Source organism: Porites lutea, chromosome 12 (genome assembly GCF_958299795.1).
Source record: "Porites lutea chromosome 12, jaPorLute2.1, whole genome shotgun sequence".
NCBI lineage: Eukaryota > Metazoa > Cnidaria > Anthozoa > Scleractinia > Poritidae > Porites > Porites lutea.
In genome coordinates this window covers 14,735,239-14,762,991 of record NC_133212.1, presented here as the reverse complement: position 1 = coordinate 14,762,991, position 27,753 = coordinate 14,735,239, and the positions used below count along the sequence as shown (strand labels likewise).

Genomic DNA, 27,753 nt, shown 5'->3' with positions numbered 1-27,753 from the left:
AAAATAAACTACCTTAACCACTATTTTGGGCTCTAATTTGTGGTTATTGCTCACTTTTTTCAATGACTGTGCTTTGCAGATTTTAGTAAAACAGATGAAGGTGCGAACAGATGGTTAAGCAGACCCTGCAGCAGCTAGATGCCAGCTCCTTGGTTAATTCTTCCAAACCCCAGAGTTTAAGGAGATCCACCTACAAGCCAACCACCCTTTAGTTCACATGCATGGCCATTGTCATTGATTAGCAGTGGAGCTAGTTGTCACACCAGTACATCCTCCTCCACTGCAGCCTCCCTCCCCACATTCTCCTTTACTTTAAGGAGTGGCAGTGATGATGAACATAGGATGGAGAATGGATGGATTACTCTCTAGCTGTTGCCATTGTTTGATTAAATTTAGTATCTTCACTTTGAATTCTGTTTTAATTTTTACAAAACTTTTTTTTAGAAAAAATTGAAATGTTTTGAAATCACTCATTCTGAATATTCCAATCAACCTTGCAACTGTACCTTGTATATTCTTGTATATTTTCCTGTCAGAATTATCAAACTTTGTTCCTGTATTTGAACTTTAAAATAAATGATGTTACGCGATTTAAAACCTGTGTTTTTCCCTCATGCGTTGGGCAATTAGTTAAAGTCAATAAGACTGGGGCGGTGATAAAAATGGTAGAATGGTCGGAACTGTTAAAAATCATTTTCAGTATAATACTGCAACCCCCACAAATAAGTCCCTGAAATGCAGTGAAGTTCAATGCTGACCAGGAAACATATCGTGAGGTATCAATGGAGTGAAAAGGCGGTATCACTTTTTTCAATATCAGGCATGGAAATTGAAAGTATCGTCGAATTTAGTACAATTTTCGCGTATCAGGGAGTTTTGCCACGATTTCAACATCGGTAATTTCATCATGAACCGTGGAATTCCAGTGGTGTTTGAGTCCCTGGTATTTCACGTACCATGGAATTTCGGGGAAGAGAAAACACTCGAAGCTTCACGTATCGTGGAATTTCATCGCATTCTACGGAATAGAATCTTCACGTGTCGTGAACGTTTGGAGTATAAATTAGGATAACACAATCCGTAGCGCGGAATTTTAGTGAAAATGAAAGGCAAAAATTGTAGCGTTCATCAACGGCACTCCATGATTCTCGGCAAATCTAGAAAAATAAGGACGTTTATGGGTCTTGACACGCCGCGTTTCAATGACGTGTCCGGATATCGGATATTCCATGCCGCGGAAAAAGTTCGATTCAGGAAAAATACGGGTCCTGATACTCAATGTATACGCTGCGTGTCCGGAACCCGATACCTCTCCATACTCCCGTTTTTCTCAAGAATACGGGTTCGTATCGACTAATATCGGGACCACGACACAACTCATTTCACACAGTGCGAAGCAATGCGCTCCTGGGTGTGATATTAATATCAATAGGTGACGTCAGCGTGAGTATCGCTTTAATCCATGGTTAGTATGCGAAACTCATTTCAGCCTCTTTTTTTTGCAGCAATCATAACCGTCATGACACGTCAGTCACAACAATCGTCACTGTCACATCACTTGTGACAGTCACAACACTCGTAACCACACCCACCATACAATTCAATAACCTGGGAAGCTAAAAGAGTCCGACTCATAATTCATGATTCAGTACTTGAAAGCTGGTACATTAGGTCTTGTTTAAGTGAACAAGCACAGCGATAAACATGGAGTGACTGAGGATTGTGCATAGTTTTTAAACGTATTTTGCGTACATCAGATAGCCAAACAAACAAACAAACAAAATGAGGATAGTTCAAATTAAAAGAAGACCAAAAGGCTATAGAAGATCTACGCTTCCGGAAGAAAAGTAGACAACAAAATAAGCTAAAGGGAGGGGTATCAACATCAAAGAAATAACGAGCACATGTTCTTGTACCATGAGCCACAGGGCAACCATGCACGCAGCGGAAAGAAAAAGGGCTTAATGGCCCACAAGGTTCTTTGTAGTTTGTACAAAAAAAAAATTAAAAAATGCAAATTAAAATTTTGTTCAATGTTCCTAGTTATCCGGAAACCAGGGGGAACCTCCAACCACGCCCGCTAAGGAAATCGCCCACTAGGGCATTGGTGTCTGATGACGTCAATTTGGGAAAGACCTGTGGAAAAATTATAGCGTTGGTACTCGCACGTTGTTTGCCTGCAGGTTTGAGAACTAACCTTCACGGGCCTTCCAAATAATAAGACCTTTTGCGCCAAAAGTAGCCTTCTAGCGACTTCTCACACAAAAGTGCTTCTTTTTAAAATAGGCATTGCTTCATGACAACAAATTAAAGACAGACTTAGTCTCCCAAGCAGCTGTTTTTGTCTCGTCACAAATGGTTGCGTGGGAGACTAAGATCGACTATGAGAGATTGCACCTACCATGTCTAGCGTCTGATTTAGGCGATAATGGCGCAGATAATGATTGTTGACTGACAGCAGGATACGGGAAGACCAAATGTGTTGAGGACATTTTTCAAAGCTTCAATGTAATCTTCCACATGGGCAGCACGATTCCTGAAAGGAAAACAAATACAGTCAAACCTTTTGGCATGAAATTTCACCTCATAGTAGTGTCAATCTTTTTAAAAAGGTGTGTGAAAGATCATGAAGATAGCTCCAGCAGACTGCTAGAAAGAAGCATTTGATTAGTATGTATCGAGGCGCTCTTGTTAGCAATTTGTAAACATTTTTTTCCACTTTAACAAATTAGCGAATAATTTTTAAACAATGTAATTTAAAAATAATAATTCTTAATAGTTTAAAATAAAATACCAATGTATCATTTCTTAAAATTGTCTCATATTGTATCTCAGCCCATATTCATTTGAAAAAATTTCCGGGGGGGCATACCCCCAGACCCCGCCAGGAACCTCGTGGCCTTCGGCCACTCGGCACTTCTTCTCCAAACAATAAATCCTAGATAGAACTCTGCCTCTAGGTTGCATTGAAATGAACTCGAATTTCTACGATATTTTGAGCTTGAGAATGCGAGTAAACTCAAGAAGAATGTAGCTTGTTTTGAAACGCTATTTTTAGTCTGGCTGTAAGCCTCCCCCTCCCCCCTTGTTTATAAGCCCTCCTAAGCCCAGGACTTATAAGCGGAAGTTTACGGCATCAGACAGCTGACAAAAAATCAAAGATGGAAATAACGGTGCTGCTGTAGTACCTTTTTAAGAGCAACTTGTGGTTTAGGGTGTGGCTTCCTGCTGGCAACAGGAAAATACAGGCTGTGCTCCGTGAGTAGAAGTGTATCTCTCACAATAAACTCTCAATCACTTGAACTCTCTGTCTAACTAAAGTCAGGTACTAAGAGTGAACTATATTTATATAATTTTGCCTTTAAACCTATGGTGGAAGGCCGTTATACCCAAATGCTCAGGAGCTGGTAAAATGTTTGATGCGGCACATGCCACTAATGTGAAGAACATCGTTCTTTGGTCCGGGTTATTAGTTATAGAGGAGTTTTCTGTATGGTAGTTACATACATACATACATACTTTATTGACTTTCCCAAGGGGCTTTTCAAAGACAATACATGATCCTATTTACAATTAAGAAATGTTTTAAAATATATATAAAATTACAATTCTTTAAGTAATTTAGTACGTAAACGAGTTTTAAAAACATCAATCGAGTTACACAGTTTAAAGGAATTGTCTAGGGAGTTCCATAAGTTCACAGTTCTATAGAAAAATGTTCTCTGACCGGCAGCTGTTCTAAAAAAGGGAATTTGTAAAAGCTGTGAATTTCTGGTGCTACGTCGGCTAACCTCTGCTCGCTTTATGAATTTTGATGTAAGGTATTCAGGGGCTTGACCGGTCATACATTTAAAAGCCATTGTAGCGTTCCGGTAATAAAGCTGACTGGGAACTGAAAGCCAATTTAGCTCCTTGCGAATTGGTGTAACATGGTCAAATTTACGCGCGCCGCTAACAATGCGGCATGCGAAGTTCTGCACTGCCTGTAACTTGTTGACATTACATTTTGAGGTATTTGACCAAACATTGGAGCAATAAAATAACCTGCTAAAAACTAAGGAATTAATAATCATCAAAAGTGTACGTTTGTCGAAGACATGCTTGACACGGTTTATCTGGCCAAGGCGGGACATGCACGAGGAAGCGGTTTTAATCATATGTTCATCGTAAGTTAAATTAGAATCCAAAGTCACACCAAGGTCTTTGGCGGTGTCTGTAGGGACAATGTCCTTACCCATAAAGGAAAGGTAACGAAATTGGAATTTTGCACGCATCTGCCTGCTGCCAAATATCATCAACTTGGTTTTGCCAGGGTTTAGTAACAATTGATTGTTGGAACACCATTCCCCTATTTTAAACAGGTCGTCTTCCAAATCAGCAATTGCATCCAGGTTGGCTTTAAGCTCGAAGGAAGTAATGAGTTTCGTATCATCTACATAACTCTGGGTGCTGCATTTCTGTGGGATCAATGGAAGATCGTTCGTATATATGCTAAAAAGAAGTGGGCCCAAGATGCTTCCTTGAGGAACGCCACTGGTCACAGACAAAGGCTCAGATAGCGTTGAATAGATTCGTACTACTTGTGACCTGTTGCTTAGGTAACTACGAAACCATTGGAGAGTGTCACTGGAAATTCCGACATCTTGCAATTTTAAAATTAACGTGTCATGATTGACACTATCAAAGGCTTTGCTCATATCTAATAGTACAACTGCCGTTAACTTCTTTTTATCGATGGCGTTAAGAATTGTGTCTGTTGTTTCAATGACAGATGTTTCACAAGAGTGCCGTCTCTTGTTACCGCTTTGACTCTTTGATAGGGTGTCATTTGATTGCAGATACGAGGTGAGTTGATTATGTACTACCCTTTCGCAAACCTTCGATAAAACTGGTAGAAGTGAGATGGGTCTATTGTTGTTTGCCTGTTCATGGTCGCCCTCCTTTAGGATGGGTGTAACCTCGGCTGTTTTCCATTTTGATGGAAAAACACAGTTTTGAAAGGATGCATTAACGATAGACGTTATTGGGTGAACAATTGGATTAAGACAGTCTTTGATGACACGGATCGGAATTTTATCTATCCCGGGGGCCTTGTTTGAAGGCATCGCTGCTATTATACGCTCCACTTGTTTATAATCAACGGTACTAAGTGTGAACTGGTCAGAGGAAGCGTATTGTCTCGGCACGAAATAATTCTGATTAAGTGTTAAGTTGCATTCATTAGCCAGGGACGTAATTTTGTCAACAGTGCTCTGACCAACAGATACGAAGAACTGGTTAAATTCGTCTGCAACAGATTTGACGCTCTTACTAAATGTTCGCTGAGATGTAGATTTATTGGGGACACACTGGCGGATTGCTTTCCAGATATTATTGGTGTTATTTGGGTTCCTTTGGATTTGTTCAGCAACAAATTCTCGTTCAGCAATTCTAATTTCCCTCTTTACTTCCTGTCTGAAATATCTGTAGGCAGTCCAGGATAGCGGGTCATTTGTTTTCTTTGCTTTTTTACGCCAATCATCCCTGGTCTTCATCAATCCGCGGATGTTGTCGGTTACGCATGGGTTTGGCTTACAGCGTGCTTTAAAGGTTTTAACTGGAGCATGACGGTCGAGTATCTCAGTAAACAGCGAATCAAATGCATAAATTTTATCCTCGACATCGTCGAAAACATCGACTATGGACCACGGTGCCAATGATACGTCGTTGTTGAAATCAATAGGACAGTAGTGTTTAAAACTTCTGGTAGTAATATAAATGGGTTTGGAGCGCGCCTTCTTCAATCTTAAGGTGACATAAATTAGCTCATGGTCGCTGATCGAGCTTTCCATAACTGTAGCCGTTTGGACTTGTCTTGTATCCGATGCAAGGATAACATCTAAAATTGATTTCGAAGTCTCTGTAACTCGTGTTGGTGTGTTGATCAATATTGACAAGTTATAGGAACGGCAAAAGTTAACAAGGGCTTTAGCTCCAGGATCGTCGCTATTCTCAAGTCTGCAGTTCAAATCACCTAATAGATAAATTGGAACATTAAACGACGAGGCATAAATAAAGTTCTCTGTAAGATCTGAATCGAAACAAGATAAAGAAGTGTCCGGTGGTCTATAGGTTGTACAGACAAGGAAGGACTTCATGTTTCTGACGTGGATTTTTAGCCACAGTTGATGGAAGCCAGAGGCCGTGATAAGAGAAATGTCACTCAAGTACTCCGTCCTGTAATTTCGTGAGACATAAGCACATACTCCACCGCCAACCCTCGCCTGTCGGTCGATTCGGTAGATAACATAGCCAGGGATTTCTATCTCCAAATCCGTAACTGAACTGTTGAGCCATGTTTCGGATACGGTAAATATATCAAACTTATTTTCCAGTACCGCATTCTTTACAAGAACGAAATGCTCACGGCATTTGAGCGAGCGAACATTAAGATGTGCGATTTTAACATTGCCATTTGACTTTTCTGACTTGTCTCCACTAGAGCAGTTTGCAGGTCCAGGGTTAAGTTCCACATCATGTAGCAGTTGTATAACAGGTCTAAAGGTAGAGGTTGAGTTGGCGTAGTAGGCTGTAGTAGCGCTTGCTCGTTTCACTCTCATACTGATAGTGACATGCACGTGTGTCCGCCATTTTGTACAGTGTCTCGTATCCCAGTTTACCTCTTTAACCGACGAGGAATGCGGGAAACATAGACCAAAGTACTCGCTGGTAAAAGAATAATCTTGTTTATCTTTCCTCAAGGTATGAACAAGACACAAAATAAGTACAAGTCCAATAACTCGCGAGCTCAGAATCGCACGTCTGCCTTCCTTCATGATCGACAATGACTAGTTCCCGCATATTTTGTTTTAAAATCATTTGTTTGCTTCTTTTTTCAGTCGGAGGTATCAGAGCCTGTTCTCATCTGTCTCTTAGCTGCATGATTTGCCGCATGTCAGCGTTTCGAAAGAAACTTTTAGTAATGCCCCCATTCGCACAAATACTAATACTCGTTAAAAGCTGTACTTTTCAACACGGTTTATTATGTTTTCTTTGTAAAAGGTACGTGTTAATTTTGACAATCAAGATTTGGTGCAATTGGAAACGCAAGTTTTCTTTTACTGAATTTTTAGTTTGTTCAAACGGGTTCCACTATACTTGTTTTGCAGGTGTGTTTCTGAAGGCGGTAATTTACATTTTATTCAGTATTATTATTCTCGGCTTGCACTGTCACGCAATGAAAAATAAAAATGCAAACCATTCAATACAGAAGGACTAGAATCTGAGAAATGAAAAAAGATAAATATACAAAAACCCTTGCCAAGAATCAGGTCTGTGAAATATTTCAAACGCGAGATATTGGGAAAAACGGTTTACCTAAATTTATAAAGCTTTGTATGGAAACGCCATGTTCGTGTCCGTTTCAGGAACACCAATATGGCCGCCGGATACCAACAGAAACATCTCTTTTCGAGTTTTCCTACTAATGCGTGAATTCTTCGCTTGAGGAACTCATAAAGATTACGGTAATATTTATTCTGAGACAAGGAATGTTTAGATTGCAAAATCTCCCAAAATCGGTAATGTTTTTAACCCACATAAGAGCTTTCCCGGTCGCCAGCTAAATGCCGCGTCACGCAAAAGCCTGGAAATTCAAGCGTCCTCTCTCGCAAAACGAAGAACCCTTTCGAACCAAAAATTTGTTTATGTAAAGATGTTTAGGTACTGTAATACCTCGTGAAAGTAGAAACTCAGAAGAATCGATAGTTTCTTAGTTTGGTTTTTGGTGACGTCACGTGCAACCCAAGAATTGTTTTTAATCATGTAATACACAGCTGCTTACAAGCGTCTTTCATATTGTATTATAATACAAATTATTGTGTAGCTTGGTCCATATCCTGAATTTAGTCTATGATGAACGAACAACTAGCCTGGGTACGGAGCCCCCTTCCCTCTCCCCTCAGGAAAAATCGGAGAAGGGGCCCCTTACTGAGGGGAGCCTGGGTGTTGTCTGACTTTTGTCATTAAAATGTAATGTTTGTCTGCCTTTGTCATTAAAATGAGAAAAATGACAAAACTCAGACAAACATTGCAAATTAGTCACTTTGACGTCATTCGCGCGCTACGCTATTGCCTGTTGAACGCTGAATTGACTACATTCAAGTGTTTACAATATTTCTCGAAGTATTTCACCTGCATTTCTTCCCAGGGATTACAATGTGAGTTGTTAGCTTGATGTTCCAAAACTTAGTTAGCGGCCTACATTGCTTAGTTAACGTGCTAGTTCAAAACTTTTCGATTAAAATCATGACACGCTCCGCACAAAATATGCAAGCTCGCATTTTTTCCTAAGGAAGTTCGTTTTTCTTTTCATTGAACGTGCTTCGCTCAATGCGACAGGAGACTTAATGTAAGATTAAATAGCTAAATCTAGGTCAACACTTCTTTTGCTTTCGCAATGATGGCTACTTTTTACGGTGTTTTACGTGTACAACTTGATCATGAATATGTTTAATTACTGTCGGTGTTGAATGCCTGGTTGGACCGGAAGTAAGGTTGAATTAATATCGAAATTAATGTACGGTATTTGTTGTCTGCAAGCAAAAGGTTTCTTCAAACTCTGCCACTTTCACTTTTCTGTTTTGATTTTAATTTTTTGTTGTTGACACTCGTAAAAAACATCATCTTTACCTTAAAATTCAATTGCAAATTCGGTTGCTAACTATGAATTTCCGCGTGAAAGCTCATCAATATGCTTAATTACTTTCACTTCGTGTTAATCGGGGAAGTCCCTTCCTAATTTTAGAAACTTCTGGAAATCACTTGTTTGTAATGACATACTTAACCCATTGACGGCTGCGCCAGCCCGGACTGGCCGTACAAGACTACACTGCTTTAAAACATTGCGACTTTCTCAATCGCTCGAATATTGCCTTAACTGGGGATATCCAATAAATGCAAAAAAAGTCAGTGCTTTTTGAAATATTCCCTTTCGAATTTGGATGGTAAAATTTTCAACTCGTTTTGAAGCGACAAGAACAAAAGTGACCGTTTTTGACGTCATAGAAAAACGACAAAAATCACGTTTTTTGCCTTCAGGTTGTTTACAGAAATTATCTTTGCTAAACCAAAAGTCAACATTCACAGTAAAATTCGGTCCTTGTTCTAGATAAGAAGTGACTTTTTTTGTTCTTATTCGTTTCCCGGGGCCGAGCTAGAGCCTTTTGTTCTAGTGCATCCTGGCCTTGCCTCGATTTTCAACACCGTTAGGGATGGACCATTTAATTGTTTTTTGTTTTTTTTTGGGGGGGGGGGGGGGGGGGGCGTTGGCCAATTACCCAAAAAAATTCTTGCACAGTAAAAGTAGAGAAAAAAAGTCATGCACAGTGAACCAAGGGAAAAAAATCGAGCAAGCCTTTCTACTCGTAGGATATTGTTAGTCTAAACAGTCAAACCCCATTAATACGGACACTGATCGAGGTTGTCCGTTTTAACGGGGTGTCCGTATTAAGCGGGTAGAATTTAGAGAAAATGTGAGGGCTTTCTTTCCCCAGGGACAAAGAAAACTGTCCGTGAGAACGGGGTGTTCAAATAAAGTGGGTGTCCGTAAAGCGGGGTTTCGCTCTAATGCAGACTGGGCCATTTCTTAAAAAACTTTTAGATATAGTTTATTTCCACTTTCAGGCTATCTTCAAGAAATGTTTAACCTGTATTGTAGTTAAAAAAAACCTATGAACTGCTACGTATAATTTGATCAATACCTAGTCTGAAATGACGAAAATCAATATTAGCCGAGTATAATACAGATATTATGGAAAGTGTCCAAATTTTGACAACCTGTCAGAGCCTCCGGTGTAAAACTCGTTAAGCCTGGTTTCCATATGATCGTCCGGATCGTCCCGATCGCCCCAGACGTTTCAAAATATTTCGAGACGATCCGGAGGACTGAGACGATTGCTAGTTTTAATATGATCGTCTCGATGGCCTCAAAGGCAAGAGACGCGGGGTCGTCAGCAATGTCTCTGGGTCAGACAATAGAATTTTTGCGCGCGTGTTTTGCAAACAAGCCACATAAATGGATGATTTTTATTCGTAAAGCGAACCTCTTAACTTGGTATCTGCTTTTTCTCTTGATTTTGTAGCATTGAGAAACTAGAAGAGTTCCCCGAAGACATAATATCTCTTCGAAAACTTGATGTCACGGACTTTCTCCAATTTCAAATAACCCCCATACGCGCTGCGAACATTTATGTATTATTTTTTCGGCTTCAGCGCCATCCGGGCTGAAATTATTCTCGATTACTGGAATAAAAGTGACGACTTCTGGGATAGCCTTCGATCGTCCCGATCGTCTCAGTTCGTCTGAGAGCGTTTCCATATGATCGCTTCAAAATTTACAAGATCGTCCCTATCGTCCGGATAGAACTCAACTCTATCCAAGCGATCGAGGTCGTCTCGTCGTCCGGGTCGTTTGGGATCGTCTGGGTAGCGTTTCCATATGATCGTCCCGATCGTCTGAACATTTTTTGAGACGACTGGGACGATCCGGACGACCATATCGAAACCAGACTTTAGAAACATTAATTAGATTTAAGTTGTCCGCGTCTTTCTTGTTCATCCATTTTTGCGTCATGATAGACCTGAGGTAATTCTAGATTCTTCTTTAAAGGGGCTATGTCAGCTGGAGAGCATGCGCTCTGAGGTTATGCATGTTACTTTCAACTGTCAAAATTCTATTGTTTTTAACGCGTGACTTTCTCCTTGTTCTCTGTCACGTCCAAGGCTCCGAATTTAGAGAGGTTAACAAGCGAAATATGGGTTACGGAACGTTTCTTCTCTGGTTATGCTAGATTAAGAATAAAATTGTGACGACAATTTTACTTGTAGTTTTGAAGTAAAAACGCATGCCATTCATAAAATAGAGCGCAAACAAAAATTCAACACAACAAATTGTCTTATTCAACAAAATAAATCGAAGTTGTATTTTACAAACGAGCTACAAAAGACGCTAGACCGAAGATAAAGACCAAGACTGTTTCAAATCCACACATCATCAACAATTAGACTTGTCTGTCGCTAGTGATTTTATAATTTAGATGCTGATAGAACAAGAGACATCAAGTCTTTGTTTTGATCTTAGCGAAACATACATTATCGCGCAAAATTGTTCGATCGTGCCGAATCACTGCGACGTCGAGAAAAACAGAACCAAGCATCATTATAAGCAGTCGAGGCCTCAAGCAGTCCGTTGATAAAAAGGGAAAGTAAACTCTGCTATTTTCCAAAAATATTCTCGAACACAAACAGTTCAAAAACATGGCATTTACAGGATCTAACTCGTACTAAGGGGCCTCTCTAAGTCCGTTGAGAACAATCTGGACGAGCAAACGGTCGAGTTTATCTTTGCCGTGAATCCAGATAAATACAAGAAGGAATCTAGCCGAATTTTATAATGTTTCCTTCGCCAGGAGTTTAGTTTCGTCACGAAACTCATGGCCTGATGCTCTTGTAATCGTTTACAAAAAACGGCCGCCGCCAACACGATAGCCGCTTCATTATATGTCCACATACTTTGAGCACAAGAAAAATCCAAGAGCCAGAAACCTATAAATAACTCAATAGAAAGGTTCTGTGAACTATAGGGAAGATTCCATCAAAGATTCCATCACTCATTGTGGAGTAGCCGTCATTAACTCTGCCATTACAACGGCCGCTGATAAGAGGACACAGTAAATCCACGTAAAAACATTCCACAGGCAAACAATTTCAAAATAACGCCAAAAAATTATTCTGTAATCACCATAGAACGATTCTTAATACAAAACTTCGCTAACTATCGAACGATGGCTGAGATTTAGACAGATAAAAACAGCCTTCCAAAATCTCCGACGCAACTTGAAAAAGTCGGGCCGACTTTTTTAAGTTTGTTTTCATCGGCTCGCGCATGCGTGTGGGGTGACATAGCCCCTTTAAGGCACTGTAAGACCTTTCACTCAAAGCATTTGTGGCAGGCATGTCTAATATCAGTTTCACTAAAACTGTTGCAGTCTCATTAAATGAAGCAATGCCATTTGCATCAAGAAATTCTATTATGGATGACATTTAGACAATGGAACTTTCATGAGCATGCATTTTCAAAATAGTAAGCTGCGTTTCAAGACGTTCCCTGCTTAAATCTGAACCATAAAAGTGGCAGCTAGGTTGATAATGACTCACTTGAGAAATGTCCTCCTGAAACTGTCTTGAAAAGCAAGTTTTCAAGATTCTTATAGATTTCAGGGGTGTAGCGTAAGAGTTTGAAGGTCAGTACGCAAAGGAAAAAAGTTGGAAGTCGGAAGGCGATCCGAAGTAGGGAGGATCACCGTCTGGGGGCATGCTCCTCCAGAAAATTTTTAAATTTAGGGGCTCGCAAACGCCATTTCCCGCGTTATCCACAGGACATTTTAATAAATACGAAAGAAAATGCAAATGGTTAGAACATATTTTACCCATCTCTAGTGTTGTCGTTAAGGTACAGTGTTCACGGAAAAGAGGTAAAACAGTGACGCCATCATGTCTGCGTCTCTCCTCGTCTCTAGTGATTCGCTGGCTAAGGGCGAGACGTTTACTCTTCAGACGGGCAAAAGACACCAACACAATGCGAACAATTTATCAGTTACCTTTGTTTAATGATAAAAATGCTTTCAGGAAATCAGTATATATATATACAAAAACTATTAACTGCGATGATCTAAGTTCTAAGTTCTAATGACGTGGAGATTAGAGTGATTGACTTGTATTAAACCTCTGAAATAGACACTAACAACTTATGACAAATAGTTACAAGTTAAAAAAGGAGACAGTATAATTAGTGTATAATAGTAAGTAACAGCCTGCTATACCTAATTCACGGGGAGTAGAATCACTTTATCGTATTTATCGTGCAAGGTAAGTTAATATCAAAAGGAGCAACACTTTAAATGCGTTTCATTTCTTTTTTAGATGTTCCTTTGAGTGAGATGTAGCTTCCAACCCGAGCTGTCACTGAATTACTTTGTTGCCGATCATGAGTACATTTTCTTCGGAACAACTGAACTTGTTCAAGTTCGCCTCTGTTATTCTTGATGAATTTCCAACCGCATTGCGCCACGTATTTGTACGCTTGTGGGACACCAAAGTTGCTCCTACTCCCAAATTCAAAGCATGGGATGACTCGCTACTGGTTCGGAACATGTTCCTTAGTAAGGAGGGTGGAAAGACCAAAAGTGTGCCAACCAATAAGTCATATGAGGAGTGGGACTGCACAGCTTTGTTTGAAGCCACTCTTTATGCTCAAAGTTTTGCAGTGCCAGGTCCAGGCAGGAAAGGAAAGACCCTAGCCGATCTGTACTTGAAAGGCCATCGTTTGCCAAGAGGGGTATTCCATCCAAGTGTTACAAGCACTTCGGGCAACAACGATGAGACGTTTGCTTTAGCTTTGGATCAGCTTCGTCTGTTACGGAACAGTCTTTGCCACAACCACAGCTCAAAGATTGATAAGAAAACCTTTGATCAGTACATACAGCTATCTAAAGATGCGTTCGCAGCACTTGGACAAAGCTCTACCAGGATCGATGACATTGGAAAACTGGCGGAAGGAGACTTTCCCACAGCCAGGGTTCAACAGTTGGAACTAGAGTTAAGACAGCAGAAATTGAGGGCGATCGAGGATGGCATGTACCATATCGAAGATCAAGTCAAAGATGTCGCCTCGAATGTAAGCAGTGAGGTAGAAGATGTAAAGAAAGAAGTGAACGATGTTGGTTCACAAGTGAAAGATGTCAAAACTGAAGTGCTGGATACGCGTACAAAAATGGAAAAAGTCGAATCAGACGTCAAGAATGTTAAAACCGGAATGGACGACGTGAGGACCACGGTGGAAGATGTCGGGGTACACGTGAAAGATGTGAAAACTGGACTAGAAGATGTGACAACTTCAATCAAAGATGTCGGGTCAAACGTTAACGAAGTAAAAGCTGGACTAAAAGAATTCAAAACAGTACTGACAGATGTGAGAACAGAAATGGACGAATTAAAATCTAGTGTCGAGGATAACAAACAAGATAAGGAGGCGGTAAGCTCGAAAGGTAGGCGAAAAGGAGCTTAATTTTTGCAACTTAATTCTATTTCTTCGTAGCTTACGAATGTTATACAGTAATACCAAGTTTTATCGTAATCCTTTGGCGACGGTTACGATATCATATATTAGTAAAATCCAACTAGCGGTCTATTATCAATGCTGCGTTCTGATTGGTTGAGCTACTACTAGGCTATATGTTATAGCCCAGTAGTAGCGAAAAGTGCGGGCTTTTTGGCGGGAAAAAAGGATTAAAGTCTAGCTTTAACTAGCTAAATTTTTTTTATTCGCGATATTTTTGACCAACTAGTTGGATTTTACTAAAACAATTATTCCTCTCGCCCTTAAGGCCTCTGAGTCAATAGCCCATTCGGCCTTCGGCCTCATGGCCTATTGACTCAGAGCCCATTCGGGCTCGCGGAATAATTGTTGATTATATCATTATGCATCACCCTTAAGATCGGCCAAACTAATGGTAGGACGGCTCAGCGTGCAAAAACATTCTTCATTTACGTCAAGCAAGAGTTAAATTTGTAACGAACAAGGTTTAGGATGACATCACCCTCGCACATTACGACAAGTTAAAATAGTTTCTCCAATGAATGAAAAGCCGAGATAACGGAAATAAAAAGTAAACAGTATCAAAAGAATTTAAAAAGTGGATGCCATTAGGTTTAAAACGACTTTTTCTGGTTTTGCTCACGTTAAGTGGCAGCACATTCCAAATCTTTGAACCTACCCACGAAAATACATGTAAATTGCTTTGATCCACTAACCGTCCATACATGTTTACAGTTGTATGCCACTGAATATCTGATTTTACCAAATTTTTATGTCATCTGTCTGTTGTAGATCCCAGGTGACATCAAAATACCTTAAGAGAAAGAAAATCGCACATGGGTAGTAGGAGTGTGTGTAACTGATGTTCTTGCCTAATTTAATATAAAGTCTGATGCATGTGATGCATAACAAAAAATACACAGGGCTAAATGAAATACTCTGTTCTGTAAGTAACGAAAATTTTTTTTTCCCCGTAGGGCGTGGCTGTGAGGTATATGTTCAAAGATTTGTTTTAATTTACGGATTTTCCTTGACACGAATGCTACTTTTTTTTTTTAGGTTTCTTCCTCCTCTAAACAGTTTTTTGAGGCCTAATTACACGTTTAATCCGACAAAATCGCGAAAACGCATCCAGTGCTGTAGGCCATGCTTGGCAAAGACCCATAACAAAAGCAAATAAACAAACAAAGAAAACAGCAACCTCGTTCCCAGAGTTCTCTCTCTTGCCTTTCTCGAAGCAAGAGAGAGAACTCTGGGAAAGAGGTTGAGAAACAACTCTCTGTGACGTCATCCGTGTCTCTGTTTCTATAGGCTATCGCGTGTGTCAATTCAGTCTTTTTCAAAGACTTCTCGCTCAAAACGTCTCACTGCGGAATCAGTAACTTTCAGTGGCTTCATGTAGTTATCGCAAATGATTTTAACGTTCAGCTTGCCCTCAGTATTTGGGTATAAAACCTTGAAAATCTCCGTCATAAAACTGAAAAAAATTTAATTAAAAATTAATAAATGCAAACGTTCTGCCTTCAGCGCACTCGATTTCATCAGCTTATCACAACCAGGTTTTAACCTAGAGGGGTTGAAATGTAGTCTCATGGGAACCTCAATCAAATCAATAAAAGATAAGTAATTTTGTAAAAAATGACTTTTGTAATAACTTGTTGTTGCCATTTAGGTCACGTGGTTCCTGGCCTCAATGTGCCTGATAAAATACCCCACTTTTACGGCCGTAAAAAAGAGTGCGAGGCAATTCTCGGTCATTTGACAAGTAGCAAAAGTACTCGTCTGGTCGATATTTGGGGTTCACCAGGATTTGGAAAGACTTCAATGGCAATCACCGTAGCACATCAGTTAGTGGAAAATAAGATTCCAGTATATTTTGTATCCCTACGGGAAATGAAAAGCAAAGATGAGCTCGTCTCAAAGCTGCTCAGTATTTTCGCAGATGTCAAACAAGTACCTCATATCTCCCCCTCTCACTGGCTTATTCAGCGCTTGCAACAGCTTCAGAATCCATTCGTGTTAATCTTGGATAATGCTGACGATCTCCTGGAATCTGGAGACACTGCGGTCAAAGAAGAGGTTCTCAGATTATCAAAAGACATTCTTGCCCAGTGTTGTCATATCAAGCTTCTCTTTACTACTCGTGAATCTCTAGACTATTTGAAGCATGAGGTTCCCATCCATCTCGAGAAAGTTGGAATACTGGACGAAATTTCCTCGGCCAAGTTAGTAAAATCACTGTTGCCAAGTGTATCAGAGAACGACTGTAGTAGCATACTAAAAGAGTGTGGACAGGTTCCCCTGGCCATGCGTCTGATGTGTAGCATCATGAGAGAAGAGAACGTTCCTCTTAATGAACTCTTAGAGGAGCTGAAGACTTCAACTCTTATTGAGGTTTTGGACGACGACCGTTTACCTCACTGTTCAAGATTAAAGTCTTTAATAAACACGTCTTTTCAAAGACTGTCACCCACAGAGAGGGAAGCATTCGTATCTCTGGCCGTTTTTCCTGGTAACTTTGAAGCTAAAGAAGCTAGGGCCGTAATGGGCTTAGAAAAAGCTCCAGAACGAACCAGCAAGAAAATTTTACGAGCACTGGAAGTAAAATCATTAATAGAATCCCGCGAAAATGTTTGCTCTTTCACAATTCATTCGTTACTACGATCTTTTATTGATGAGAATAAATTTTGTGACAGTGCAACTAAAACTACTTTTGACAGAGCACAACTTCGCTTTTACGGATATAACATCAGCAGCTTCGAGGATGCTAATGAAATGTTTTTTACGGGCCATTCTAATGACGCCGTTGAAAGGTTTGTAAGTCGCCGAGAAAACATCATTAAATCGCTAGCTCATGGAACAAGAAAGGACGAGCTGTACGCCAAGACGACAGAGGTGCTGTCTAAGGCAGAACTTTTTCTCTTTTCTGTTTTACATGACGAACAACTGACTTTTAACAGGCTTTATGACAATGCTGTTGAAGAGGCAAGGAGGAAGAAGCAATGTGACATCGAACGTAAACTGCTTGCTGCAAAGTCCTTTGGTTGTTTAGGTTTCTTTTTCTCAAATGAACAAAACCCTGACAGTCCCTTGCAACATAGTTTCATTGATGCTGCTGATTGTCCACCAAAACTACTCTGTTATGGTGGTATTTATCAAATTCTTTGTGGTAAGCTTGAAGAAGGAATATTGCTTATTGAGCGTTCTGTGGATCGTCTGAATAATGACTACGGTGAAAAGGTGTTTATGATTTTTGCCTACCATGTCCTTGCAGTTTGCCACAGAAATCGACAAAACGATGAAATTGCGTCATATGCCTGCAGCATTGAGAGTGAGTCTGGATCATTGTCCCCTGCATTTTGTAGTCTATTTTCAAGAGACACCCTGTCATCTAGAGAATCAAATGTGCGCTGTCTTCCAGAATCTGTTGCTGAACGAGATGCGTTCTTTTTTGCTTTGACAGCTGAATTGCTTCCTCCCCTTTACAAATCTCTCGGTGATCAGTTTGAAATGGAACTATCTGTTATCAAGAGTTCTCTTCTAAGGCTGCAAAAAGTTCTTTTGGTGATGTTTCAAGAAGGTCGTGTCCTTGCCAGGGTGTTAGAGACTTGCTGCAAAGGGTTAGAGAGATTAGATTGTGATAAGGAAGCAGAAGAAGGCTTTGAGTTAATAGCTCGTCAACTGGAAGATGTCTTGGGAGTCCACAAGGACACGGCCCGAAATTACCACTCACTCGGTGAGGCGCAAAAAAATTTCAAGGAGTACGAGGCTGCCCATTGTTCCTTTAAGAAAGCTCTAGAAATGAGAACCAGTATTCTACGAGAAACGAAGGAAACGGCGCATGACAGTTCTATAATTAAAGGGACTATTGAATCATTGATTTCGCTCACGCAAGTCTTTGAAAATATTAATGGTACTACTGCTGATGTAGACAATTTCGTTACCGCTTGTAAAGAACTTGAACGTATCCTAGTTAAGTCAAAAGATGAATACTTTGCTCAGGCATGTTTCGTAAGACTCGGAAGAGTTTTCCATCAAATAGGAATTACCTACTACAAAATGTGCAGGTACGAGGAGGCTGTTAAACAATTTCAAAAGGCCGTCGAGTTACGAAAAGAGTTGCTTGGTGACCATACGGAGACGGCCTTAAGCTTGAAATGTCTCAGTGATTCACAACACGCTTCAGGCGACGTTACCGAAGCTGCCGAAACCTTACAGCAGCTGGTTTGCACCCATAAAGCCCTGGGTAAGTGTTAAGCTAATATATAGTTTTAGTAAATTCCAACTCGTGGCCTATTAACAATACTGCGTTCTGATTGGTTGAGCTACTACTAGGCTATATGTTATAGCCCACTAGTAGCTAGACTGCAAAACAGTCCGAATTTTTGCGTGTGCAAGTACGCGCGAGCTGTCAAACAGAAGGTCTGGAACGAGGCTGAAAAGAGAGAGCGAGACTGGGGAAAGACACTTAAAATACGGACTGGCCGTTTTGCATACGTCATATTCGTTAGAATTACCCGCTTGTCCTAGCCACGGACAATTCCCATTGGCTAAATTTCGATGTAAGCTGTCAACAAGCTGTCAAGTAATGTTTTTAACAAGTCATTCGCGATATTCCTTACCGTGATGAATAGATTTATAAAGCTTTCGCTGTAAAATGACGGATGTTGATTTGCTCACGCAAGAATTGGGATTTGTTTTAAAATCGGAGCAGAGGGAAGCTTGGGAGTTGCTGCTCAGGGAAAAGGCTGTTTTCTGTGTCCTACCAACGGCCTTTTTTATCAGATGTTTGTTCATACAAAGAGTTCTTCAAGTTCCGTGCAACGGCCGACTGTAATTGTTATCCGACCTATGTAAAATAGGGGGATCTGTAGGCAACACATGACTTTTACCTCGTGCCAAAATGCTGCTTGTTCCAATAAATTGTTTTCTTGATCTTTGTCGGGTAGATTATGCTTTGGAGGAAAACGTTTTGACTGAGGAAATGTGAATTTTGGCCGCTTATTGAATTGCTGAGAGGACGTGACATGCATTTTGATTTGCTCTGGTCGGCATGATTTGCCCTCTTTGCCCTCTTATGCAAGAGCATTTTCTTTTTTGGCCTCTTTAGAAATGCAAAGTTCTTGATTGCGGCTGATTAAGAGTTTTAGGTTGTTTAATTTCTCCAAAGTGCCTTCTGGATTTGAATAATTCTAACCGATTTTCTTTGTGTTCATGAATGTGACTTTTTCCTGCAATAATAATAATAGTCCTAAATGATAATAGTAAGGCCATCCTCTTTTTTTCTCCTTTTACCGTCGTACGACCGACCCAAATTTTTGGCATTTTCAAAAAAATAAAAAAAAGTAACGACGTACTTACACCATTTTTCACTTGAAAAAATTCTTTTAATCTGAAAAATGAGCTTAGTAACAGTATCGAGAAAAACAGGAACAAAAACATGAACATTTTTCACAGTATACTGAACATTTTGTTAATCTAAATATGTGAATGTTAACTTTTAACGTCGTCCTGGGGCACCAGGGCCTACTATTCCGAGACTTCTTGTGATTTTCTTTCAGGTTTTTTTTTTTTTTTTTTCCAATCCGACCGACCGACCCAATATCAGGAAACGCATTTGACGGTGAATGAAGAAAAAAAAGGGGGATGGCCAAATAATAAAAAAAAATTCAAAATAGTAGTGAATTCTTTCTATTTTTGAGACTATAGTGTAAAAGAAACCTATATTGACTATTTAATAACATTAAAACGTAAATTTAATGTTTTTTAAATACAGAATGGTTTTAAAAACAGAAAGAATTCTCGACTGCTTTAAAAAAAATGACCCGCAAGGGCTAAAAAACTGCCTTCAAAAGTTTTGTTTGTCAGCAAGAAAACGTGACGGCCGTTCGGTCACTAGTGCGCCAAAAATGTAATCGTTGGCAGAAATAAATGAGTTAAAAATTAACATTTTTGCTAAATTATGTGACAGATTTGGTCGGCATCACACATGTCCAATATACACAAACGGATACGATTCGTCAAACTGATGGTCCATTGGTACCAAGGGTACCAATAGAAAAGGGTGTCATTCCAATGGTTCTGTTGGTGACTATGCATCTCATTAAGGGGACTTTGATTATTTTCCCATGTGACCTGGCAGGGTACAGGGCAATTCCAATGGTCCATTGGTACCAATGGTACGATTGGTACCAATGGGAAATGATGCCATTCCAATGATTCTATTGGTCCAAAACAACTTCGCTTTTACACCAAGTAGAGACGCGCTAATAATTATTATGAATATTCCTCATTCTATAAGCCAACCACGCAATGACAAGTTCGCTTCTACACCAAGTAGAGACGCGCTAATAATTATTATGAATATTGCTCGTTCTATAAGCCAACTACGCAATGACAAGTTCGCTTTTACCTTTTACACCAAGTAAAAGCGCACTATAATTATTGTGAATATTCCTCGTTCTTTAAGCCAATCCCACAAGACAAGTTCGCTTTTACACCAAGTAAAAACGCGCTAATAATTATTATGAATATTCCTCGTTCTATAAGCCAACCACGCAAAACAAGTTGCCTTTTACACCAAGTAGAAACGCGCTAATAATTATTATGAATATTCCTCGTTCTATAAGCCAACCACGCAATGACAAGTTGCCTTTTACACCAAGTAAAAACGCGCTAATAATTATTATGAAAATTCCTCGTTCTATAAGCCAACCACGCAAAACAAGTTGCCTTCTACACCAAGAAGAAACGCGCTAATAATTATTATGAATATTCTTCGTTCTATAAGCCAACCACGCAAAACAAGTTGCCTTCTACACCAAGAAAAAACGCGCTAATAATTATTATGAATATTGCTCGTTCTATAAGCCAACCACGCAATGACAAGTTCGCTTTTACCTTTTACACCAAGTAAAAGCGCACTATAATTATTGTGAATATTCCTCGTTCTTTAAGCCAACCCCGCAAAACAAGTTCGCTTTTACACCAAGTAAAAACGCGCTAATAATTATTATGAATATTCCTCGTTCTATAAGCCAACCACGCAATGACAAGTTGCCTTTTACACCAAGAAAAAGCGCGCTAATAATTATTATGAATATTGCTCGTTCTATAGGCCAACGACGCAAAACAAGTTCGCTTTTACACCAAGTAAAATCGCGCTAATAATTATTATGAATATTCCTCGTTCTATAAGCCAACCACGCAAAACAAGTTGCCTTCTACACCAAGAAAAAGCGCGCTAATAATTATTATGAATATTGCTCGTTCTATAGGCCAACGACGCAAAACAAGTTCGCTTTTACCTTTTACACCAAGTAAAAGCGCACTATAATTATTGTGAATATTCCTCGTTCTTTAAGCCAACCCCGCAAAACAAGTTCGCTTTTACACCAAGTAAAAACGCGCTAATAATTATTATGAAAATTCCTCGTTCTATAAGCCAACCACGCAAAACAAGTTGCCTTTTACACCAAGTAGAAACGCGCTAATAATTATTATGAATATTCCTCGTTCTATAAGCCAACCACGCAAAACAAGTTGCCTTTTACACCAAGTAAAAACGCGCTAATAATTATTATGAACATTCCTCGTTCTATAAGCCAACCACGCAAAACAAGTTGCCTTCTACACCAAGAAAAAACGCGCTAATAATTATTATGAATATTCCTCGTTCTATAAGCCAACCACGCAAAACAAGTTGCCTTCTACACCAAGAAAAAGCGCGCTAATAATTATTATGGATATTCCTCGTTCTATAGGCCAACGACGCAAAACAAGTTCGCTTTCACACAAAGTGGAAACGCGCTAATAGTTACAAAGCGAGGGCGACGTATATATCTAGCGCTAATAATATCTTAAGGTGCTGCGAGTATAACAAACATCGTACGAACATTATAAAATTGAAAGGTAACGCGTCACTCTCGTGTTCGTTCTGTTTATTGTGATTCACGAGCAAACAACAACATGACATATGAATGTCTTCTTTCCTGTACACAAGCACTATTTTTTGGTAATTCTTACTTGTTTAAAAGAACCCGAAACAACGCGGAAAGGCGCGAAACTAGCAAAAAGGTATTGAGGCAATAGGTTTTAACAACTGTACTCAATTCACTGTGAAATTAACTTCTGAAATTACTTAGCGCAATGTCATTATCTACATGGAAGTGTTTAAACCAAAACAAGTTTTCAATGAAGAGTTTCCGAAAAGGATGGTTATATCATGCTGTTGGTTATGACTTTGTATTGTATTTGGTGGCTCCTAAAACAGCCGTTTTATATTCAAGTGGCTGAAGTCACTCTTCACTGTTGACGTGGGTTCGTCGTGGTAATCCATTAAGGTACAACAGTTTGCTATAATCAAGGTCGTAGTAAAACCATTGATGGCTTTTACTGTCAACGTTGTCGTTGACAATTGTATTTGCCGTGCTCTTTTCTCGGCTGTAGCTTGCGCTGAGGCCCAGGACTGAGCTAGAAGAATCCATCTACTGATGTTTTCAGGATTGCACCCGTTGCAGTGGAAAAACAGCAGAAGTTTGAATGTTTCCTTATCACCCATCGTGTTCTCCCAGAATATGAGGCGAATATCCTTAGGCCACGATTTCTCTGGAAAAAAGGCGTCGCCGTTGATTAGTCGGGATAGCTGTTTCCTTTCTTCCACGACTTCTTGCCGAGATAGCAGTCGTATTTCTTCTCGGTACATAGACATCATAGCCATGTTCCAAATGATCGTATAACCGTGAACTGAGACCACGCCGATAATGAGTGTAGATTTATCAACACGCGTCGTTATGTGAGCAACATTTCACATCATTTGAGATTTTTTATTGTTCTTATTGTCTTATTACTGTTTGCAAGGGTTATGCAATTTTCTCACTTTTTCCGTATTCTTTGTTATTCTGAAAATGAAGCGACCTAACTGTTATCTCACCTTTTTATTGGATGAGGCGTGATAGCACTCTAGGGACATTAGAAGTTCGAGTGATTGTGTTCACGTCTGAGTAATTTCGCTGGCTTGTTGTCGCTTCAGTCTACACACCTGCGTGATTTTCGAAACTTCCGTAAAGTCATGGTTGCCCGTATGCAAAGATTGAACGTCGATTTGGAAAAATGTTACGAAAATGATCTGGATTGGACATTGTTGCCAGAGAACCTAAGAAAAGTAAGTACTCTTCTTTTTGGAAATTTGACATTATTTAGCCAGAGACACCCAACGACCGTTTTCTGTAAAATATATGTTCGGAGAACACGGCTAAAAATTGCTAGATGAACGTTCCATTTATGTACAATTTTCGAAGCTTCTCTAATAAATGCCCTACGATTTTCTGAAGTTTGATTTTCATATTTTACTACACAGGTTACACTATTTTCCTTATAAAGGAAGCCTAAAATTTTCGGATTCTAAAATATGATGGTGCGGAGGAATCAGAAAAATTCTCACTTTCGTAAAACGTTAAATTACACCTAAAATTTTCGGAAAATAATACTGAACCCCTTGTAATTTCGCAAAGACTTATAAGTTCCCCTAGGATGACCGAAAAGATAAAAATTTGTTAGCATCGCTTAGAATGCATTTCTAGAAATCTAAAGGTACTCTGGATAGCGTAAAAAGGGGTTTTCATCGATTTTGGAGGAAACCGTCGTTGAGTGCCCCTGTTTAGCCATAGCACAACATCACTCAACATTTGAAACATTCAAGAATTTGAAGGTCGCGCTCAGTTTCCCTTTTGTTGAATAGATTTTGAAAATTTGGCTGTAGTTCGAGAAGTACAACACTTTTATGCATGTGCTACTTTTAAGAACCAGACGTTTCACTCAACCCTTTTAGTCCCTATTTGATATCTTGTCCTAGCCTATACAATAAAAATCTCCATGGAAGAATAACAGACCCAATCTTTTCCCGCTTTAAAATTAGCGTTCTTTGTAAACACAACATTTTTAAGATTTTTCACCGGCACACTCGCAAAACAGCGGGATTTTTACAGCAACTGGTGTTCAGTGCGTTGGCCTTTCCTTAAATGGAATTATCAGCTGGTACATACAAGAGTCTATGTGAAACGTCGTATGGACTTGAACAATAACAAAAATAACGCACGAACTAATGATGAGGATTATGCCCTATTCTTATTCGTAGATGAAAACAGGCTCCCAATCTTTTTTTCTCCAATATTCCATGCGAATCTTGAATTTTTAAACAGAGGACGCCATTTTTCTTTTTCTCGTGGGATAAGGAGCGACTGCTGACCCCGAAGGCTCAAATTCAAGATGGGCGAAATGAACGAAATGTCTTTCGAGTGTTCACACGTTCATCATATGCATGTGGATTTCGCATTTACAGAATTTTTTTAGGATACCGCATCTTCGTACTATGTGATGCAAAGACCTTTCCGCTCATGGTTTTCTTTAACAGATTTGTCAGTTATTTGGCAAAGGCATGAAGCAGCGAGAAAGTCCCCTTAATGAGATGCACAGTCACCATTAGAACCATTGGAATAGGGTGCTTTTCCATTGGTACCAATCGTGTCATTGGTACCAATGGACCATCGGAATTGCCCTGTACCCAGCCACACCACATGAGAAAATAATCTAAGTCCCCTTAATGAGATGCATAGTCACCAATAGAACCATTGGAATAGGGTGCTTTTCCATTGGTACCAATCGTACCATTAGTACCAATGGACCATCGGAACTGCCCTCTACCCAGCCACAGCACATGAGAAAATAATCTAAGTCCCCTTAATGAGATGCATAGTCACCAATAGAACCATTGGAATAGGGTGCTTTTCCATTGGTACCAATCGTACCATTCGTACCAATGGAGACCCTTCTTATTACCACTAACACCAATGGAGTCTATTTGTGAGTATTGGACAACCCTCGTCGGCATATTTAAATTATATTTCTAGTTTAATATTGTACATATTTTCCACTTGTTTATGTATGGATGGCTGCTTAAGTTTCCTTTGCTGTGTACTTTAGGTAACCCTTCAGTGAGGAAAGTCGTTGCTGTTTAGGGTCAATACTTGTAGTGCTTTGTATTGCCAAACCATTATAAACTAAAACAATTATTCACAATTTTATTCGGTAGTGGATATTTATCTCGCCGCTTCGTGGCTCCGAAAAATCACTACCACTAGCAATCTCCACTTCAGTAAATGATTGTTATTTATTTGCAAGTGGCGAAAGCCGCAACTGCTGCATAAAAGTACCTGATCCCAAGGCCATGAGAAATCATAGCCTCACCGACATTGATAAAAAAAAGCGGAAATTTAATCACGACCCCGCGTGAAAACGAATTGGGAGACGGGGTAGGGCCGTTGATACGTAAGTGAGTGTTTGTACCTCTGCAAAATTTTTAGCCACGCGCGCCCCTGACTAGAATTTGTATTTGTTGTAGATGACCACGAAAATACGGCGAGGGGGTACTATAAAATTGGACAGTTGCGACGTGAAATGGGAGATCTCAGTGGCGCACTGACGGCTGTTCAAATGGCTTTGCGATCAAGAAATGAACTTTCATGGATTCACCCCGAAACTGCAAGTTACATTCATTTTCTTGGAGTTATTAGTTTCGAAATGGGTGATCATAAGGCAGCTGCTGAAGAACTCCAGAGAGCGGCATCCATGAGAAGACAACTACTTGGTGAACACGAAGCTACGGCATGTAGCTACCACTGCCTTGGTGTAGCACAGATTTACATGGAGGACTACGATGAGGCTTTGATTTCCCTGCAAAAGGCCTTAGACATGAGAAAAAAACTATTAGGGGCTCATGCCGAAACCGCCAGAACCTTTAACAGTCTGGGTAATTTGCATTTGACAATGGGTGCCGTTAATTTAGCTTTTGAGGCATTGCAAAATGCGGCGTACATAAGAGCACATATCCTTGGTGATCACAATGATACGGCCACCAGCTATCTGAAGCTCGGTGCAGTGCAGTTGGAAATTAGAGATCTTAATGGAGCCTTCGAGTCTGTCCTGAAGTCCTTGCAAATTAGGCAGAAACTTTTGGGAGATCACTCGGACACAGCCACGAGCATCCATGTTCTAGGGCGTGTTTATCGTGCGATGAATGACAACAAGTTGGCTCTTGAGAAATTCCAGACAGCACTAAATATGAGGTCAAAACTGCTTGGTAAGCATGAAGATACGGCGTACAGCTACTTTTATCGTGGTGAAGTGCAGATGGAAATGGGAGATTTTAAAGAGGCTGTCGAGTCTTTTCAGAAGTCACTACAATTAAGGCAGGAACTGTTAGGAAACCATATTGATACCGCTGAAAGTTTTCTTTCCCTCGCACTTGCATATTGTGCGTTAGGTGATAAGATATCTTCGCTGAGGGCTTTCCAAAAAGCGTTCGACTGCATGTCTCACCTGCTTAGCTGTCATGACAATACGGCGTACAGCTACCAATCGCTTGCTGAGCTACAAGACATTGTTCAGGAACTTAACGGGGAGATAGAATCGTGCATAAAAAGCCTTTGAGTTTACTGGTGTATAAATAGCTGCTATATTAATGTCCAAGTGGATGTTATTGAACACTATTGACTCTTTGACTCTATGAATGGAACCCCTTTTTTGTTTGTACGTACATTAGTGCCACAGTTTACGTTTTAGACGAAACTAAACCCATAAACAAAGTTGGAACATGGCATGAGTACCTTGACTGATTTCACGTAAGTAAAGGTACCAATGTAATTTAAATGAGTCATTTTCTTGGTAGAAACTTGAGCTAAAGTTGAATGCGAACCGTCTTGTTTCAAAAACTACCCAATACAGCATTTAAGAATAATTTAACATTGTAACAAGCACTGTAATTGGTTGCCGCTCCTGCATCTGACTGGCCAATTTTCACCCCACAGACGAATTATCCGTCTTCAGAATTCGTCAAAACAGGCGCATTATTCTTCCAAAACGACCTCTGGCGCATTATTAGCACGGATTATTTGCCTGACACGGATTATAAAACAAAAAGATCCTTCTTATACGGATAAACAGTCTCAAGTGTAAATCAGCCATTTTCATTAATAGCAGAGTAGGCACGCGGAGTCTTAAGAAAATAGAAAAGTTAAGCAGGGGCCAGAACACTCGCCTTCCACCACCAATAGGGAACTTAAGATAGAGACGTTTTCGGGGCGACGGCAACTTCAACCGGACGTGACATCATCATTTGTTGGATATTGCGCATGCTCGTGCTCACCACCTTGCCGTCGTGGTCCCGTCGGCGACGTGAAACTGGTCTGTTTGGCGTTGTGGCGAAAACGTGAGTATTTAACTTTCATTTCAATCAGGTTTGTTGCGTTTAGCAACCAACATTTTGCAGATTATCGTTCTTAAATTGTCCTTGTTTTCTTTGAGGCACATTTCAAGCTCGATTTCCAAGCTCTGTTATCTAAAGTTACATCTTTGAATGTTTCTATGTTTTCATGTCACAGGGTCAAGATCCCACTTGGCAAACAGCCAACCGTAAGTGAGCTTGACATGGGACAAAATTTTCCCACGAGCCAAATAAAAGTATCCAGACAAAAAATATGAACTCCGATATTTCAATTGTGTGTTTTTAGTTCGCTCTTTTCGTTAGAATATCGTATAAATGAAACGCATTAAAAATTATATAG

At 39.9% G+C, this 27,753-nt stretch overlaps 2 protein-coding genes across 2 annotated transcripts in view; one reads left to right on the top strand and one right to left on the bottom strand.

Moving 5' to 3' along the window:
* Positions 1-2,405: 2,405 nt before the first annotated feature.
* LOC140921251 (guanine nucleotide exchange factor subunit RIC1-like) overlaps positions 2,406-27,753 on the bottom strand; it is a 57,280-nt gene continuing 31,932 nt past the window's right edge. The window contains exon 30 of the mRNA XM_073371235.1: positions 2,406-2,536. Within this exon, the coding sequence (XP_073227336.1) occupies positions 2,419-2,536 (118 nt within the window). The 3' untranslated portion in view covers positions 2,406-2,418. The remainder of the gene's footprint in view (positions 2,537-27,753) is intronic.
* On the top strand, positions 12,887-27,088 carry LOC140921882 (uncharacterized). Its single transcript, XM_073371881.1, has 3 exons — positions 12,887-14,084; positions 15,807-18,380; positions 25,533-27,088. Exons 1-3 carry the CDS (start codon positions 13,025-13,027, stop codon positions 26,618-26,620), a joined length of 4,722 nt encoding a protein of 1,573 aa, XP_073227982.1. The 5' UTR covers positions 12,887-13,024; the 3' UTR covers positions 26,621-27,088.

What these genes read in the sequence shown, in the direction of transcription:
- LOC140921882 (XM_073371881.1), top strand. Translation starts at nt 13,025, where the DNA reads ATGAGTACATTTTCTTCGGAACAACTGAACTTGTTCAAGTTCGCCTCT. An exon ending in GGAGGCGGTAAGCTCGAAAG is followed by an intron (nt 14,085 to 15,806) that starts GTAGGCGAAAAG and finishes GTTGCCATTTAG; the next exon opens with GTCACGTGGTTCCTGGCCTC. An exon ending in TTGCACCCATAAAGCCCTGG is followed by an intron (nt 18,381 to 25,532) that starts GTAAGTGTTAAG and finishes TATTTGTTGTAG; the next exon opens with ATGACCACGAAAATACGGCG.